Raw genomic sequence first — 16,037 nt, 5'->3', positions numbered from 1 at the left:
CTGGTGTCAGAGATTGCCTACAACCCCACCAGCAGACACCCTACACCTCCATTCCAACCGTTGCTGACCTTACCCCCTCCACCTCCTAGGGGGACGGGGACAGACCCGGCGACGACAGATACAGACGATGATGCAGGACTTGGAGATCATGCATCACCGGACCAGGTGGGACCTATTCATTCCATGATTGCCCGTACAGCAGAGCTTTTCCAGCTCACCCCGGAGGAGAAGGAGGGCTTCCTGTACCAACGATGGGAGGCTAAGAGTAAGACTATCATGTTGGTACCTCTCCTGGACAACGTCTGTGATGAGGGTTTGAAGAATCCTGCTCCAGCGAAGAGACGGGCTTGAGAAAAAGTACCAGAGTCTGCGCCCAAGTGTCTGCGGGCTCAACCATCGCCATACTCTGTCTTGGTGGCCACCAGGAAGGAAGGCCTAGAGTTAATCATCCTCTTCATCTGTATGCCCGGACAACGAGGGGAAGAAATTGGATTCCAAGGTAATCTACTCAACTGTGAAAGCGGCCAACGCATTGGCGATCGTGACCAGATACAACCGGGAGTTAAAATGGCTCTGCTCCTGGATTTCCTCTCCGATGACCAACTGCTCGAGGCTTTGTAGATCCTCCAGGAAGGCGAGGTGGCGTCGGACCATGCCATCATGGTGGCACTGGACATTGCGGACATGGGTTTCCACCAGATGGGCAACCGGGTTTGCTTTCGCCATCGTGGCTGACACAAGGCCACAAACTTCAGGCAGGAGGTCCAGGTAAAGGTCCTGGACATGCCTTTCGACAGACAACCTGTTCCAAAAGGCCATCGATGAATCCCTCCAGGCTATCGAGGCCGACACGGAGACGTCCTGTGCTTTGGGCCCCCTGCAGCAACACAGGCTGTCCTTACCTTCCTCAGGAGGAAGGTCTAGCAGGTCATCGAAGGGTTTTGGCGGAGGCTCATCCTCTTACCGCCAACCCTCCCGCTCCACGACCCAGGAAGCCAACAGGGATCGCTCCAAGGCCTTCGGAGGTGGCCGTCGTCAAGGCTCCCAGGACCGCGCACCGACCCCCAAGAAGGACAACAAGCCAAGACGTCGGACCCCCATCGCTGCCCCCCAGTGGGTGGCCGGCTGGCAAACTTTGTCAGCATGTGGGAGACCATCTCCACCGACCGATGGGTGCTGGACGTGCTTGCCCACGGACACCTTAGAGTTTCAACTGAAGTGTCCTGGAATACCACCGGTGGCTCAACAGGAACTACACATCCCTCAGCTGCTGCTGGGAGTTCGGGCCATGCTAAGAAAAGGGGCGATAGAGCAGGGGCGATAGAGCTAGTTCCAAAGCGACTTCGGGGCTCCAGAGTTTACTCCAAGGTACTTTCTAGTAAAACACTTGCACATCCTCGAACTACGACGGCTCAACAAGTACATAAAGTCCGAGAAATTCAGGATGGTCACGCTGCAGCACATGCTCGGCCAGCTGGAGGAAGGGGACTTTCTGTCATCGTTGGATCTGAGGGACGCGTATTTCCATGTCCCCATACACAAAGGACACCTCAAATTTCTACGCTTCGCCGTTCAAGGGAAGCATTACCAGTTCAGGGCTCTTCCCTTCAAACTTAAGTCTGCACCCAGAGTCTTCACCAAGTGCCTGGCTCCGGTTGTGGCCCCATCTAGGACTGCAAGGGATCCATGTGTACCCTGACCTGGACGACTGGCTCATCCGGGCCGGATCAAAGGACATTGCTGTCAACCATACGGCAAAGACGTCCGCCTGCTGATGGAACTGTGGGGTTCTCTGAATTATGCAAATTCCAGCTGGACTCCATTGCAGGACGTGCTGTTTCTGGGATCCAGGCTCAACCTGGCGTCACTGTCTGAGGAGAGGATATCGTCCATCTTAGGCAAAGTGCAATGGCTGTTAGCTCTGAGGGTCGCCACGGTGAGGACCATCAAGGCTCTACTCTGCATGATGTTGTCATGCATATACCGAATTCGGCTCTTCAGGTTGCGGATGCGCCCTCTACAGGAATTCCTTGACGCCCGTTGGGTCCATGCATCAGGAGGCTTCCAGGACAGGATCGCGCTCGACGAGGAGTTCCGTCAAGCGATAAGGAGGTGGGGCCACGCTCCAATATCACCAGAGGCACGGATTTCCAGAGCCCTCCGTACCAGGAGACTGTCACGACACTCTTCCCTGGAAGGATGGGGAGCCCACACTGGACGTCTTCACTCCAGAGGCGTGTGGCAGCCGGAGGAGAAGATGCTACATATCAACGTTTTGGAACTACGAGCAGTGTTTGGGCCCTCAAGTCGTTTCTGCCGCCCTGCAAGGGCAAAGTGGTGAGGGTCTTCACAGACAATACCACCACAATGTTTTACATCAGGAAACTGGGATGGGGGGGGCACCAGATCCCCAGCGCTCTCATGGCACTGGGCCGTCGCCCAGGGGATGTTCCTCATTCTGTTTCACCTGTCGGGAGTAAAGAACACTGTCACCGACTCTCTCAGCAGCGAGCTGCTCTCTTGCCACAAGTGGAATCTTCTGCAGTATTAAGTGGACAATCTTTTCCTCAAATGGGGCAATCCCCAGACCGATCTATTTGCGACAGCGACGAACACCAAGTGCTAGAGGTTTGGCAGCAGACTCCCCCAGCCGGGAACCAGGGGGGGGGGGGCACATTCTTATTCCCTTGGCAAGGCGTTTTCTATGTTGCCTTTGCTTCCTCGAGTCATCAGTCAACTCGAGTCATCAGTCAACTCAGACGGTACCGGTGCAGGATGATCCTCGTCGCACCAGCGTGGCTGAAGCAGATCTGGTACCTGGACCTTCTCGACGTGTCGGCATCCCCTCCAGTAAAGCTTCCAGTGCTTGCGGATCTTCTTGCCAGGGAAGGAGGCGCAATTCTGCACCACGACCCAGGGTCTCTGAACCTGATGGCCTGGCTCCTGCAGCATTAGAGTTCGGTGGCTACGATCTTCCAGCGGACTGCAGGCAAGTACTCTCCAAGGCCAGGGCATAGTCTACATTAAAGTGCTATAGACTCAAACAGAAGCGCTTTGCGACTTGGTGCCGGTTGCAGAAGATCAACCCTCTGAGGGTAACTTCCCCCTTAGGTACTCCAGTATCTGTTGCTGGCTAAATCGGGTCTGGCTCACGCCTCCAAGGTGCATATGGTGGCTATCTCCTGTTACACCCAATCTCCTGGACGGCCTTCTCTGTGGTCGCTCTGTCTAGTCAAAGAATTCATCAAGGGACTTTTCTGTTTGTTCCCTCCGGTCAATGCGCCAGCATGGGAACTCCACGAGGTGCTGACTAGGCTCCTGGGGCTCCATTTGTACCTATGCATTCAGCTCCGCTCAGGTTTCTGTCATGGACGACCGCGTTCCTCGCAGCCATCGACTCTGCCAGACGAGTAGGTGAGATCCAGACCCTGTCATGCAAACAGAGGTACTTGACTTTTCATGAGACGAGGGTGGTGCTGCGGACGCACCCCTCCTTCATGCCCAAGGTTCTGTCTGAATTTCATCTCAACAAGCCCTTGGTGTTACCTGTGTTTTTTCCGGCGTCTTTGTCGCCGGCTGAAAGGACTTTGCACTCGCTGGATGTGGCTAGAGCGCTGAAGTTTTATGTGGCCCGCACAAATCGGGAAAACTTCTCATTTTTTTGTGAACTTTGGTCCTGTGAACCATGGGAAGGCCCTGTCCAAGGCTTCCATTTCCAGGTGACTCTCCGGCTGTATCACTCACTGTCAAAGGTTGGCAAACCGACTGCTGCCTGGCCATCCGAGAGCCCATTCTACCAAAGCGATCGCTGCTACAAGGGTGTCCCTGTCTGGTGTGCCCCTGCTGGACATCTGCAGGGCTGCTACGTGGAGGTCGAAGCGCACCTTCACGAAATTCTACTGCTTCGACAGATTCCAGGGAGGAGTCCAGAGTCGGCCAAGCAGTGCTGCGCAACCTGTGTGCTTCAAGGTAAGCCTGGTGAGGAGGTAAGAGATTGCTTCTGTTGAGCCTTGCAACCTCCCGTGGTTGTGCATGTATGTACTGCCATGTATTCTTTATTCATGAGCATGTGAATCCATGGCAGACCCCCATGCTGGAGAACCCTCCCTCCTGCCCCTCTGTGGCTCTTCTCCTGGTCCTACTGCCACTTTGTGCTACCAAATCTGAAGATGGCTGCCAGAGAAGAGGCTTAGGTAGAGGGCAGTCATTGGCTGGGGGCAGTATATCCCAGAGCTCAGTGATTGGTTTATTGGAGAAAGACCGTTTAGAAACGAACCTGAAATTGTTTTTTCTTTTACCGAGGATTCCCAGCTTGACGACTGGGAATATTTATGAGCATGTGAATCCATGCCAGACCCATGCTTTAGAGCAGTTACAGGTAAGTAGCTTGTTCCTTATACTTTCTTTTCGAATTGTGACAAACTATCTGAAGAATAGACACTTAATCATAAACAGGATTACTCTTGGTGCCTTTCTTTTCTGGAAGCTGAACTTTTCATCCAGGAACAAAGACGTGTTACCAGTGGAGTTTTGTGTGATGAACATTTTCTTTGACTTTGAACTTTCAAAAGCTGGTTCAAAATCTTTCTTTTGCTGAACATTTTGGAGTTAACTTTGAATCCTGGGGAAGATATCTTATCCAGGACAGGAGAAGGCCATTCAAATATTGTGTTAATATTCATTATATTGTGTTATATCATTTCCATTGTATGTTTGTACTTTAGTGTGAGGGCCAGTTTTCCCATGCTAGAGAATGTTCCCTTAGCCTTCAGACTAGGTAGGGAATTCCTCCGTAGAGTAGGGCAAGCAAGGTATTTTATGCATATAATTTCTTTAACAAAATGGCATATTTTGAGAAATCTACAAACAGTTGTCTGCCTCTAGTTACTGCCCCCTCCCATATAAAACACTTGAGAGCTTTTTCTATAACCAGCTAAACCTGGGGTGGTCGATACTCCAATTTAAAATAGGTTTCAACCTAATGAAATTCTCCACGGGTTGAAGATCCCATTCCATATGCATGCTAGCATTGGGGGCAGACAATAATATTAATAGGAGTTTCAGGAATTTATTTTCCACAGTGCTCGAGGATTTTGTCCCCAGACCTCCGCTCTAGATGCACATACGAAGCGTGATTGTGTGTGGTACAGTTGAAGGGCTGGAGTAATGGCATCACTGTGATGACTATTATGGAAGCATCTAATGCCTCCACTATACTTTTCCAGGATGGCAGTGGCTTTAACAACTTGGTTTGACCACAAACAATTCTCACAAAACTTAATGTCCAAATAGTCATAGGTCGTTACTTGCTCTAGTGTGGATTCATCTACTTCAATAATGGGCTTCACTGGTTTGGCCAACCTATGCCTGAATGCCATTGTTTTGGTTTTCCCCTTATTTCTAGACTCAATTCCCTGCACTTTTCGGTAACAATTGCTGACGTGTATTTAAGGCCCATGGGGTTTGTAGCTAACACTGCATCGTCTGCAAATAAAAGCGCTGTGAATCTAGTCAAGCCCAGCCTCTGGGGATCCAGGGTGCATGCCTCCAGCTCCTCAATTACTTCATTAAGGAATAGCCAAAAGAGGAACAATCGCTATTTAACTCCTGGATTGAAGATGGGTGTCCAAGGCAGAGTATTTGTTATTCTACTGTGCTTCTTGTATTGTCATTGGATCAGGGTGCACGACCCAGAGTATGAATACTGCACCTGTAGAAAAGACCAGTATACTTACTGGGTTGTTTTGGGTTCCTGAAGCCATTTCTGCCAAAACTGCTGGTGAGAGTATCCTAGGGGGGGTGATTGTTCAGGATATTCATTCTTTGATGTTCTCCTGGTCTCTGTGATTGATTCCGCTGAGGCGAGTCCTCTCCGGATTTACTCAGACTTGCATTGGGGTTCAACTACTCCTCTGGGGTCCATCTCCCGACCTCTGGAACGCTCCTTTGGTGAATCTTGTGGCATTCCCTGGGGTTGATCAATGCTGCTTCTGCACCCATGGATCGAACTGTACTTGCCTCCGTCAGAGCCTTTAACATTTCCCATTATGTCCTTATGAAACCTTTAACTTGCACTGTAACTCTCCTTAACCAGCCCCTGAACATTTTGCCTGTGTCCCCTAGGGGTTCAGTGAGATCTGGACTAAGAGGCACCATTTCTGTACTTAACTGTGGTTTTGTATCTAACTCTAAAATCATCCATCTCATTTATGCATTGGTGAATGTACTTCACACATTGTAAAACAACTGGTAACATTGTGTATACTTTGCCATGAAATATATCAGGAAGGTAACTGTACTTAAATGTTCATTAATTCTTAAGTGTTTTGCTAACTTTGATTTCATCCCATTTGTTGCTTTAATGTATTGTTCTGGGCAAATGGGCATTAATACTGTGATAAAGCCCTAGGATGAATACATGTATTGGTGAATTGTTTTAGACCTTGGGAATTGTAAATGTATTTCCTCAGGATAAGATACCTTTTTAATACCATACCCTGCCATATGTAGGGCCTTCCACAGCTATTAGGGTTGGAATGTGCCTTACGCACACTGCACTTAGTTGTACTCCTTACTGTGAAAAACCTGAGGGTATTCTCCCAGGTAAGTCCCGAGATTCCTCTAGTTAGGTGGCCAGGGGTAGGGCCATCGCTTTTGGATCCTAACCCTGGGGGGGGGGGTGGACAAGCAAAGGAGGATCACCCATGTAGGGGAGTCCGGGGTAATAAATCTGGGAGACCCCCAGGTGAGATGCAGTATTTCATTGGGGCAACATGGCGTAAGGAAGACCTCCCCCAGGCCTTTGTAGGATATTCAAGTCTATCCCTCTTGAATAAGCAAGAGAAGTCAAATATAGTAGAATGACAAGGATAGGGAAGTACAGGAACCAGAGGGAACAACATCTGTTTGATTATAACATCAACAGATGCTTCCCCAACACAAGTCAAGGGACCTCTTATCCATATCCGTCCAGCCATTCCAAATTGCTAGTCGAAGGATAATATCTATTTATTTAATCGTAATACACATGTAACCACTTGGTGGTTTTGCATATCACAGTAACCTATACAAAATAGACTAAAAACAAAAACTAGAAAGAACAATTGTTACTGTGGGACACTCGGTTCAGAAAGGTTAAAGGCCGAGAACAACAATAAAAAACTATATGCATTAGTTTAAAACATTCCTTCTGATAGTCCGAAGCACATCATACACGTTCCATAAAATCTCATCATATGGTATATTGGGTAGATGTAATTTCCCTCTAAAAGGTTGTACCAAATGGCTCTTACTTCATCACAGTTAATCTGATTATTGTATGCTTTCATGTGCTTATTTCATAGAGCTTTAGCTATAACGTAGGCACATGATGTGCTTAGCCGACTTATTTACCACATAATCTGTCCATACGCGCTATTACCAATTGCGTTCCTCTAGTTTCCAGTAATTCAGTGATGTTAAATTTGAAGAGTAAGTAAAGGCGTATTGTATTGCTATTTGGATAAGCAAAGATATACGTTGGTTTCATGTTCTTTTCCAGATAATATTGGATATAAGTGCCACTATGGACATGTGTTGGTAGACGAACAACCTGTTCTTCCTTCGCCAACCACTGTCATTTTTCTAAACCCATCTCTTAAGGCTCATGTTGGTGCGTGTGATGTTCTGTTTCAAATCCTCTTACCCATAGATAGTGTTTGATGCATATTACCAAGTACACCAAAGTCATGATATTTGTTTTTGAACGCCCGATAGGCATCCACCATGATAGTTCCATTATTCAAGGTAGTTACATTTTCATAACTCGTAGTTGATCTCAACTCTATTATTTCAATGTTACTTATTAGGTCGAATTCTAAGAGTATGTATTCTATGGACAGTGTTTTTGGCATTCTTAATAGTAGTCTCTGTATTTTCGCCTGCAGCTTTCCCAAGGCAATTACACGTTTTCGCCCCCATACTTCCACTCGATATAGCAAACACTGGAGAATCTTTGCAGTATAGAGCATCACGATAGTTTTAGTTGAACATCCACCTTGGGTGCCAATGAAATGACTCCATATGTAAGTGATTTCATACTTTGTCTTAATTTCATCCCATTGGGTGTTCCAGCTTAGTTTATCAATATACACACCCAGATATTTGCTTTCTACGCTTGCTACATGGGTTTGATCAATGGTCCATCTTGTACGATTGGATTTGTTACTTTTGATTTTACTCATAAAATGGACTATATTGGTCTTATTGATGTTGATTTGTAGACCATTTTCTTTTGCATATTGACCCAACGCATCCAGTTTGATTTGTAGGCCCATCGGTGTGTAATCTACTTACAGAGGTCATCGGCATAGCCCAACCAATTGAATTACTCTGTTTTATGAGACATGTTTCCGTCTTGTTTAAGGTAATTGCAAGGTAGAGATTGAACAGTGTGGATGCAAGGATGCATCCCTGCTTTACACTGCATGTTGTGGGTTTTTATTCAATAATTCTGCCTTCCCCATCCAGTCTAACTCAGACTGTGGTATTATGATAAAGAAGCCTGATCATGGACAACAGTCCCTCTGGTATATTCCAGGCTTTGAGTCTATTCCAAAGTCTATTATGCATGACTGTGTCGAAGGCTGAAATAAAATCATTGAAAGCTCCATATACAAGGAGTCCACGTCTTTCCCCTGCGTATTCTGTTGAGGAGACTAGTGTGAGTAGATTATGGATGGTGGATGCTTTAGTTCGCACACCTGTCTGATTCGGGAGAAGTATTTGGTTGTTGGCAATCCATTGGTTTAAATCAATTAACCGCACTTTAGCAAAGATCCTAGCCGATATATCCAGCATAGCCAGCAACCGATAATTCATGGGAACTTTCAAACTCCGTTTTATAAATTGGTAACATGGTACTCTTTCCTACTATTTGGTACTTGTCCTGCTTAGCCAATATGTTGAGAGTGTTTGAGGTGCACGTCCCCGCAACTTTGGCCATCATTTGTTTAAGCCATTGCTGGTACCGTTCGGTCCAGCAGCTCTAAAGGATAGATTTCCTATTATCTTTGTCACTCACCTTTGCGCTACAGTTCCACGTCACTACGTTAAATGCATGTTTTTCCACTATGGGTTCATTTAGACATAGTGTATGGCTTACATGTTTTTCCCAGCATTCTGATTTTTACTAGATTAACTAATCCTAACCATAGCTGATTCTTGTTTTTGTTATGTTCTCGCAGTCCTTTTCGAAAATATCTCATTAGGTTTTTCATGCTACCAGATAATTCCTGTATAGATGTAGATGCTCGATTATTTGTCTTTTTTATTGGTGCTATTTGAATATTGTGATCATAGGAATTCTTGTTACCGTGTTCCATCTTCAATTTTTCACTAGTACTCTTTGTTAGGGAGAATTCTCAGAAATGTGCCAATTCCGTCTAACTTAGAGACCTCCAGCAACTTTGCTGGATTTTGAGGACTTGATTTATTTCACCTGGAGAGACTGAGACCCTTTCCCACTCTTTTATTTCAATGTGATTTTTGTACTCTTTGTTTCTTTTGGTTGTGGAGTCTGACAAACTCCATAGGCATCATCTTTTACATTGTGTCACACAGCACCTTTAGTGCAGTGACACAGGGAAGTCTTAGATTTCCAAAGGTTTAACTACCTTCTCTGGGATGAATTACTGTTTCCCAGAGCAGTAAAGTAAAATTGACTTGACTTTACATTTGTAACTTTCTAGATCAGCACACACTATCTTAAAATAGGGTGCTGGAGGGGTTACCTAGTATCCCCATTGTCTAGCTTCTCATGTAATATTTTTGTTACCCTTCCTTCACTGAATGGCTGGTGGCAGTGTTTTTGTTTTTACTACCGTGGTGTGCATTTACCGCAGGCTGCGTTCGCAACTGCAGTAAAGCACCCAAGGGTGCCATTTTTGTCAAAATGTCCCCGGTCTTCTCTTTTCGCCATTTTTGTGGAAAGGTCCTTGTTGAGATTTTCTCTGTGCACCAAACCAGGTTTGGTTCCTTTGTTCGCTTTGCCTTTGGCGGGATTCATGAGTGAAGCCTGCCTCTGGCTCCAGGGTGTTTGGGGTAGGCAGGAAGTGAGAGGTGCCCGAAACTCCCAGTGCTTAGTCTCCTAGGAGACCCAAATGCACTCTGTGATGATTGGCTGGCTGACTGTCCGGCAAGGACAGCCACCCTGCTGGGTGAGTGACAGCTAGGCTGTAATGAAAGGGAGAGAACTGTATAAAAGGCGAGTCTACCACTGGACGAAGGAATCGAAGAAGAACTTTAAGAGGACGCTTGCTGCAACTCCTGGACCGTTGGTTTGCCCGGTGAAGCCCTGCTGCAGTGCCGAAACGCCAAGTTCCCATCGATGGAGAAGCCCCTGCAAGGATGACTTCTCCCCTTGAGTTGGTGGGACATTTACTCCAAAGTAAGTCACCTGGACATCCATCTCAGAGCTGGTTGAATTTTCAGAGTTCTTGCTGGAAACCGTAGAGCCAGTGAGAGGAACGCCAGTTTTTGTGCGTTGCTTTTAAGTTGGCCAAGAGCTCCAGGAAAATCCTCCGGACTCCCAGGAAGCAGGACTGACCGAGCCTGAGCCCCCTCAACAGAGTGCGGGACTCCAGAAGCAAGGAAAGTTGCAAGTTCTGATGACCGTCCCAGTGCAGTGCAGGAGTACCCCGACGTCATCCCTCTTGTCCCCACGACTGAGGCCCAGGAACAGTGAGATCTGCAGAGCTGCACAGGAGTCATCTGCTGCATCTTTTCTTCACTTTAAAGGTATTGTACAAAGCCTAAGAACTTAGCTCTTGCTGTAGAGTTGCTTGCATCTTCTACCACTCAAGTCTAACAGCTTGTGGCCCTACATTGATTCAACTTTTTCTTCAGACTTCTGAAATTTTGTGCAAAAACGTTTCTACTTACCTTCAAAGAAGTGCTTTAGCCTATCTAGACTCTTGCCTATTGACTGTCTTACCCTGTTTTAACTGAATAACTTATTTCGGGATCTGAAAGTATTTGCCTGCTTAAATATTTGTGGTATCTTGTTTGCTCTAATAATCTTTCCCTGTGACTTGCTCTTTATTAATTCTGAATGCCAACAGTAATACATCAATGTCAACAGCAACCTAGCAATTGAAGTCACCTGAGGGCGTAGGTCTCTGCTGTATGCCATCCCAAATGCGTGTTTACTGATTCTGAACTAAGAGATTGTGTAATTTTGAAGTATATTTGTGTGGTGTTTAACAGTGCTCCCTTCTGAAGAAGGCTTATATTAACTGACTGGTAAATAAATGTATATATTTTTTTAATCAAGAAACCCTGTGTAAGTGTTTGCTTGAATACTTGACACTGAATCTCTGTGCAACTCCCCTAGAGCTCACATTGACCCCTCTTGAGATGAGCCTGGCTACTCGTCCACACTACCAACCTTTGCAGTACAGACGTATACCAAAGGTTGGGTTACTACTGCAAGGAGGTCAGGGTTGTTGTAGTGCACAATCACCTCTGAAAATGTCAACCAGGAGTCCTCCCTAAACCCGGTTATTTTATGTTGGGTGCTTGCCCTTGGCAAAGGACTTGCCTGTAGGCATTGGGTTTAGGAGAGTCTTTGTATAGGCATTACTGTTTTTAAATATACTGGTATCCTTGGAATACGATGACTGAAGTACTTATTTGATATGATGTAAATGTGTGACTTTATTAAAGTACATATTTTTCAGTATGTGTGTGGTGTATTTTCTAGATGTGTTCACTAATAGCTTTGTGTCAACCTACTATCTCTACCTCTACCTCAAACTCTACCTGAGAGTTCAGCAATGGCACTCTGGCTACATAACCTACACTTGAGATGTTTGGCTTTCATTTCTCATCAGGTATGTTAGTTTTAATTGCCTGCACCCCTGAAGATCATCTAATTGAGTGAAGAAAGTTTGAAAGTGTTTTAAAAAAAATAAAAAAAATTGTAATAATATCAACCAAACAAAAAACAAAGTAAGCACATCGACCAGCTCACAGTGGAGGCCCTCCTAATCTGTTTTGGAATTATGAACGTCTCAATTATGGTTAGTATTTGTATGTCCCGCAAAGGAGGCTGGTACAAAAACTTCCTTAACAGTCTGTCATCATGTAAACAAAAGAAATTCACTTTGTGAAACAATGTTTGATTGCATTCGGTAAACTGTAGTAGTTTGCCCAATTGAGGAGATTTTAGAATCTGGTATGTTAAATAAATTTCCTTTTATGCTTGTTTTCAGTTTACCCCTACAAGATAGTTCTTGGTACACCATCCACAGAGGGTGGTACAAACACTGTGCTTCTATATGCTTGCCAGATGGCCATTCCCCAGTCTTACTGTAATAGCTATATTTTTAAACTTTTTTTTCTCATTTGCTTGCTTCTAATGTTTGCCTTTATATTTTTAGTGGCGATTGGTTTTGCACGTTCTGTCGAGACCTTAGCAAACCTGAAGTGGAATACGATTGTGATAACTTGCAACACAACAAGAAGGGGAAGACTACACAAGGCTTAAACTCTGTGGACCAAAGGGTAAGACTTTTAAATAAATGTTTGGTCTGTCCTTGTTCATCCCTCTTGCTTCAATATTCTTTTATGCATTTTGGCCTATGACACTATTGGGTGCGGCCCAAGAGGGCAAACTAAAGCTTAATTATTAAGCTACCAGTGAGGTAGTCTGCAAAGACATTTATTTCTCCATTTTAAAACTACATTTTTAAAGGATCAGATGACCAGTGCATAATCCAACAGTAAAATATAAAAATTGTAAATGTTAGTGGATTAGCCTAACTCATTGCCTTCTTTGTTTTTGTTACTTTAGTTGTCCTAATATATACAAAAGGGTTCTTCGCGGCTCAAACTCTGCCTGGATATTCATTCCACCTCACAAACTATTGTTCCAAAGATGATCCTACCAGAGGCGTTGCTAGGAGGGTGTGGGGGGGTTGAGGGGGCTATAGCCCCAGGTCTTGTGTTTGTAGCCCTGGATAGAAGCTATGGAGCTACAACCAAAAGACTAGCTAGCCCAGAGTCTCGACTGTCCCAACATTAGTGTAGCCCCGGATCTTTTCCAGACCTAGCCACACCCCCTGGATCCTACCATTACGTTGGCGCAGAAAATTAGCTAGTGTTTGGATGAACACGCATGGGTTTTTATTGCGCTTGCCAAGAAATCATGGCAGGGAGAGATAACATAGATTACTTTCTTTTGCTGAAAGGCACCTTGATGGTAAAGGATATATTAAAGTCTGAAGGCTATAGACAGATGTTCGTGAACTAAGGTACACATCAAAAAAATGACTAATTACAATATGCTCAAGGAATATATTAGCAATAAAGTTCTTAATTCTGCTAAACACTTAAAGGAAATCTAAGGAACTAGCTGAATTGTAACAGTGTTGGGGAGAAATCTCAGAAATGTGCTAATTCTCTTCTACCTTAGAGACACCCAGCTCTTTTTGCTGGACTTTAGGACTTTTAATTTTTATCCTGTCGAGAGCGAGACCTTTTTCCCACTCATGTATTTTTCTTTTGGTTTTGGAGTCTGACAAACTCCATAGGCATCATCTTTTTACATTGTGATACACAGCACCTTCAGTCCAGTGGCACAGGGAAGTCTTTCAGATTTGCCAAAGGTTTAAATACCTTCTCTTGGTTAAACTGCTGTTTCCAAGAGCAGTAAAGAGAAATTTACTTTAATTACATTTGGTAACTTTGTAGACCCCGCAGAGACCATCTTCCATAAGAGTGCTGGAGGGGTTACTTATTATCCCCTTTGCCGACTTTCTCATGTAACATTGTTGTTAGCCTTTCTACAATTAATGGCTGGTGGGAGTAGTTTACTTTTTACTACCATTGGGTTTTTTTACCGCGGACTGAGTTCGCAGCTGCAGTATAGCACCCATGTGTGCCCATTTTGTCAAAATGGCCCCCGTCTTCTTTTTTCACCATTTCTTGTTGTAAAGGTCCTTCCTGACATTTACTCTGCGTGTCAAACCAGGTTTGGCCCCTTTGTTCATTTTATCCTTGGCTGGGTTCACTGCTGAAGCCCACCTCTGGCTCCAGCATGTCTGGCTGGGCAGGAAGCGAGGGAGGTGCCTGACACTCCCTGTGCGTAGTCTTCTTGGTTACAGGAATGCACCCCTAGGTGATTGGCTGGCTGGCTGGCTGGCCTTGGTGGACAGCCACCCTGCTGTGTGAGTGACAGCTAAACTGCGAATGAATGGGAGACTTGCATAAAAGGCAAGGTCTTCTGCAAGGAAGGCAGTTGACCACCGGACGAAGGAATCCGGAGAACTTGGAAGAGAAGCTATCTGCAACTCCTGGACTGTTGGTTTCCCCGCTGAAGCCCTGCTGCAGTGCTGAAGCTCCAAATTTGCCTCGACTAGAGAAGCCCTGCAAAGGACGACTTCTACCCTTGGTTTGGTGGGAACAATCAACCCCAAGACTAACTCGACTGGAAATCCTCTTGGCTGTGCTTCCATCGCTGCTGCAGGAACCGAGTGCCAAAGGACAGGAAGACTAAAATCGAGCATCATTTTTAAGCCAGACCTGAGCTCCAGGATGATCGTCCGGACTCCCTCGAAGCAGGACTGACCAAGCCTGAGCCACCTCAACAGAGTGCTGGACCCCAGAAGCAAGGAAAGGTCACAAGGTGTCGAAGAACCGCGATGGTGCTATTCGCAAGAAGCTGAAACCGCAAAGTGCGGCTGATCTGAACTTTGGCCATTGCTGCTGCCAACCTTTCAATCATAGTGCAGGAGTCCCCAGATGTCCACACTCTTTTCCCCACGACTGAGGCCCAGGAACAACCAGATCTGCCATACTAAAACAGGAACAGAAGCCAGCCGGAACCAACTTATTCAGATACAAGGTACTGTGAACTAAGGGGTACTTACCTCTTGTTGTGTAGCTTGCTTGCTCTCAGTTGAGAGTTGCATTTGCTGCCTTTTGCAGAGTTGCTTGCAGCTTTCCCCCTTACAAGCCTCCCAGCTTGTGGCCCAACAGTGATTTCTTTCTCTACAAAACTCTATAACATTGTGCAAGATGTTTTACTTGCCTTCAAGAAGTGACTCAGCTCCCCTAGACTGCTCAGTTGACATTGGCTGTCCTTGCTCCCTGAAGACTCCTCTAACCTCTGACTTTGTGTTTTGATCTGCCAAAGTCATACATTCTTTACCTGTATAGCTGGGGAAGGGTTAATCTACATTGCATGGGGGGGGTTCAAAAGTGCTTACCTGTTTGAGAAACCTGTTAACCATGTTTTCCTCCCAAAACCTTTTCCTTTTGACACCAAACTCAGTATTGCTCTAAATGTACCAGTGATATATCAAAGTCCACAGGGTCCTAGTTATTGAAGTCACCTCAGGGTTTAAGAAGTGTCTGTGTGCCATCCCAAAAGAGTATCTACTGATTAATTAAAACTGAGTGTGGGTAGAGGCCACCAGGGGGCGCACAGGTAATGGCTGCCTGAACGCTGTGCTCCCGCTGAGGCCAGGCCCGTTTAAGGGGATTGAGCCCCCCCCCGGAACCCCCTGGCGGATTTACACGGCTGGATTGGGCTGGTGATCCCCCCGGGACCCCCCCGCTCATAAGAGCGAAGCTCAGGGACCCCGGAAAGATAGAGTACGGGCTGTGACGGAGGAGCGGCGAAGAGAGCACTGGCCTCGGCGCCAGGAGAGGAGGAGCGGCCATGCGGGTGAGCCTTGTTGGGGAACCCGGCCTCGTTCATCCATCTGCTCGATCTCGAGTCAGCGGCCCCGGAGCAGGATTTGGGCTCTCTCCAGCGGACGGAGAGAGCACGCAGTCCCGGACCCGGCATCCGGGCCTGGCAGTCGAGGTAGCGGGGAGTCTGCCGAAGCGGTCAGGCAGCATCAGGGCGTGCTTGGGAGCGGAGGCCCCCCGCGACACACCACGCAGCGGATCCAGTGGGCGCGCGTCCGCCACCCCCTCGCGGCCACCCCACCTGAGCGGGCCCATCAAAGGCCACACGAACCCACGGAGGGCCCTCACAGGGCAGTCGGGCC

The 16,037-nt window shown here is 46.5% G+C and overlaps 1 protein-coding gene across 5 annotated transcripts in view; it reads left to right on the top strand.

Annotated features, from left to right (window-relative positions):
• TRIM33 (tripartite motif containing 33) overlaps positions 1-16,037 on the top strand; it is a 1,358,766-nt gene that overhangs the window by 1,117,848 nt on the left and 224,881 nt on the right. For all 5 annotated transcript variants that reach the window (XM_069633393.1, XM_069633392.1, XM_069633390.1 and 2 more), the window contains one exon: positions 12,420-12,543. In XM_069633393.1, the coding sequence (XP_069489494.1) occupies positions 12,420-12,543 (124 nt within the window). The remainder of the gene's footprint in view (positions 1-12,419; positions 12,544-16,037) is intronic.

This window comes from Ambystoma mexicanum, chromosome 13 (assembly GCF_040938575.1).
Source record: "Ambystoma mexicanum isolate Mex_15411 chromosome 13, UKY_AmexF1_1, whole genome shotgun sequence".
In the NCBI taxonomy this organism is placed as follows: domain Eukaryota; kingdom Metazoa; phylum Chordata; class Amphibia; order Caudata; family Ambystomatidae; genus Ambystoma; species Ambystoma mexicanum.
The sequence above is the reverse complement of the archived record's forward strand: the minus strand, read 5'-3'. Positions and strand labels throughout refer to the sequence as shown.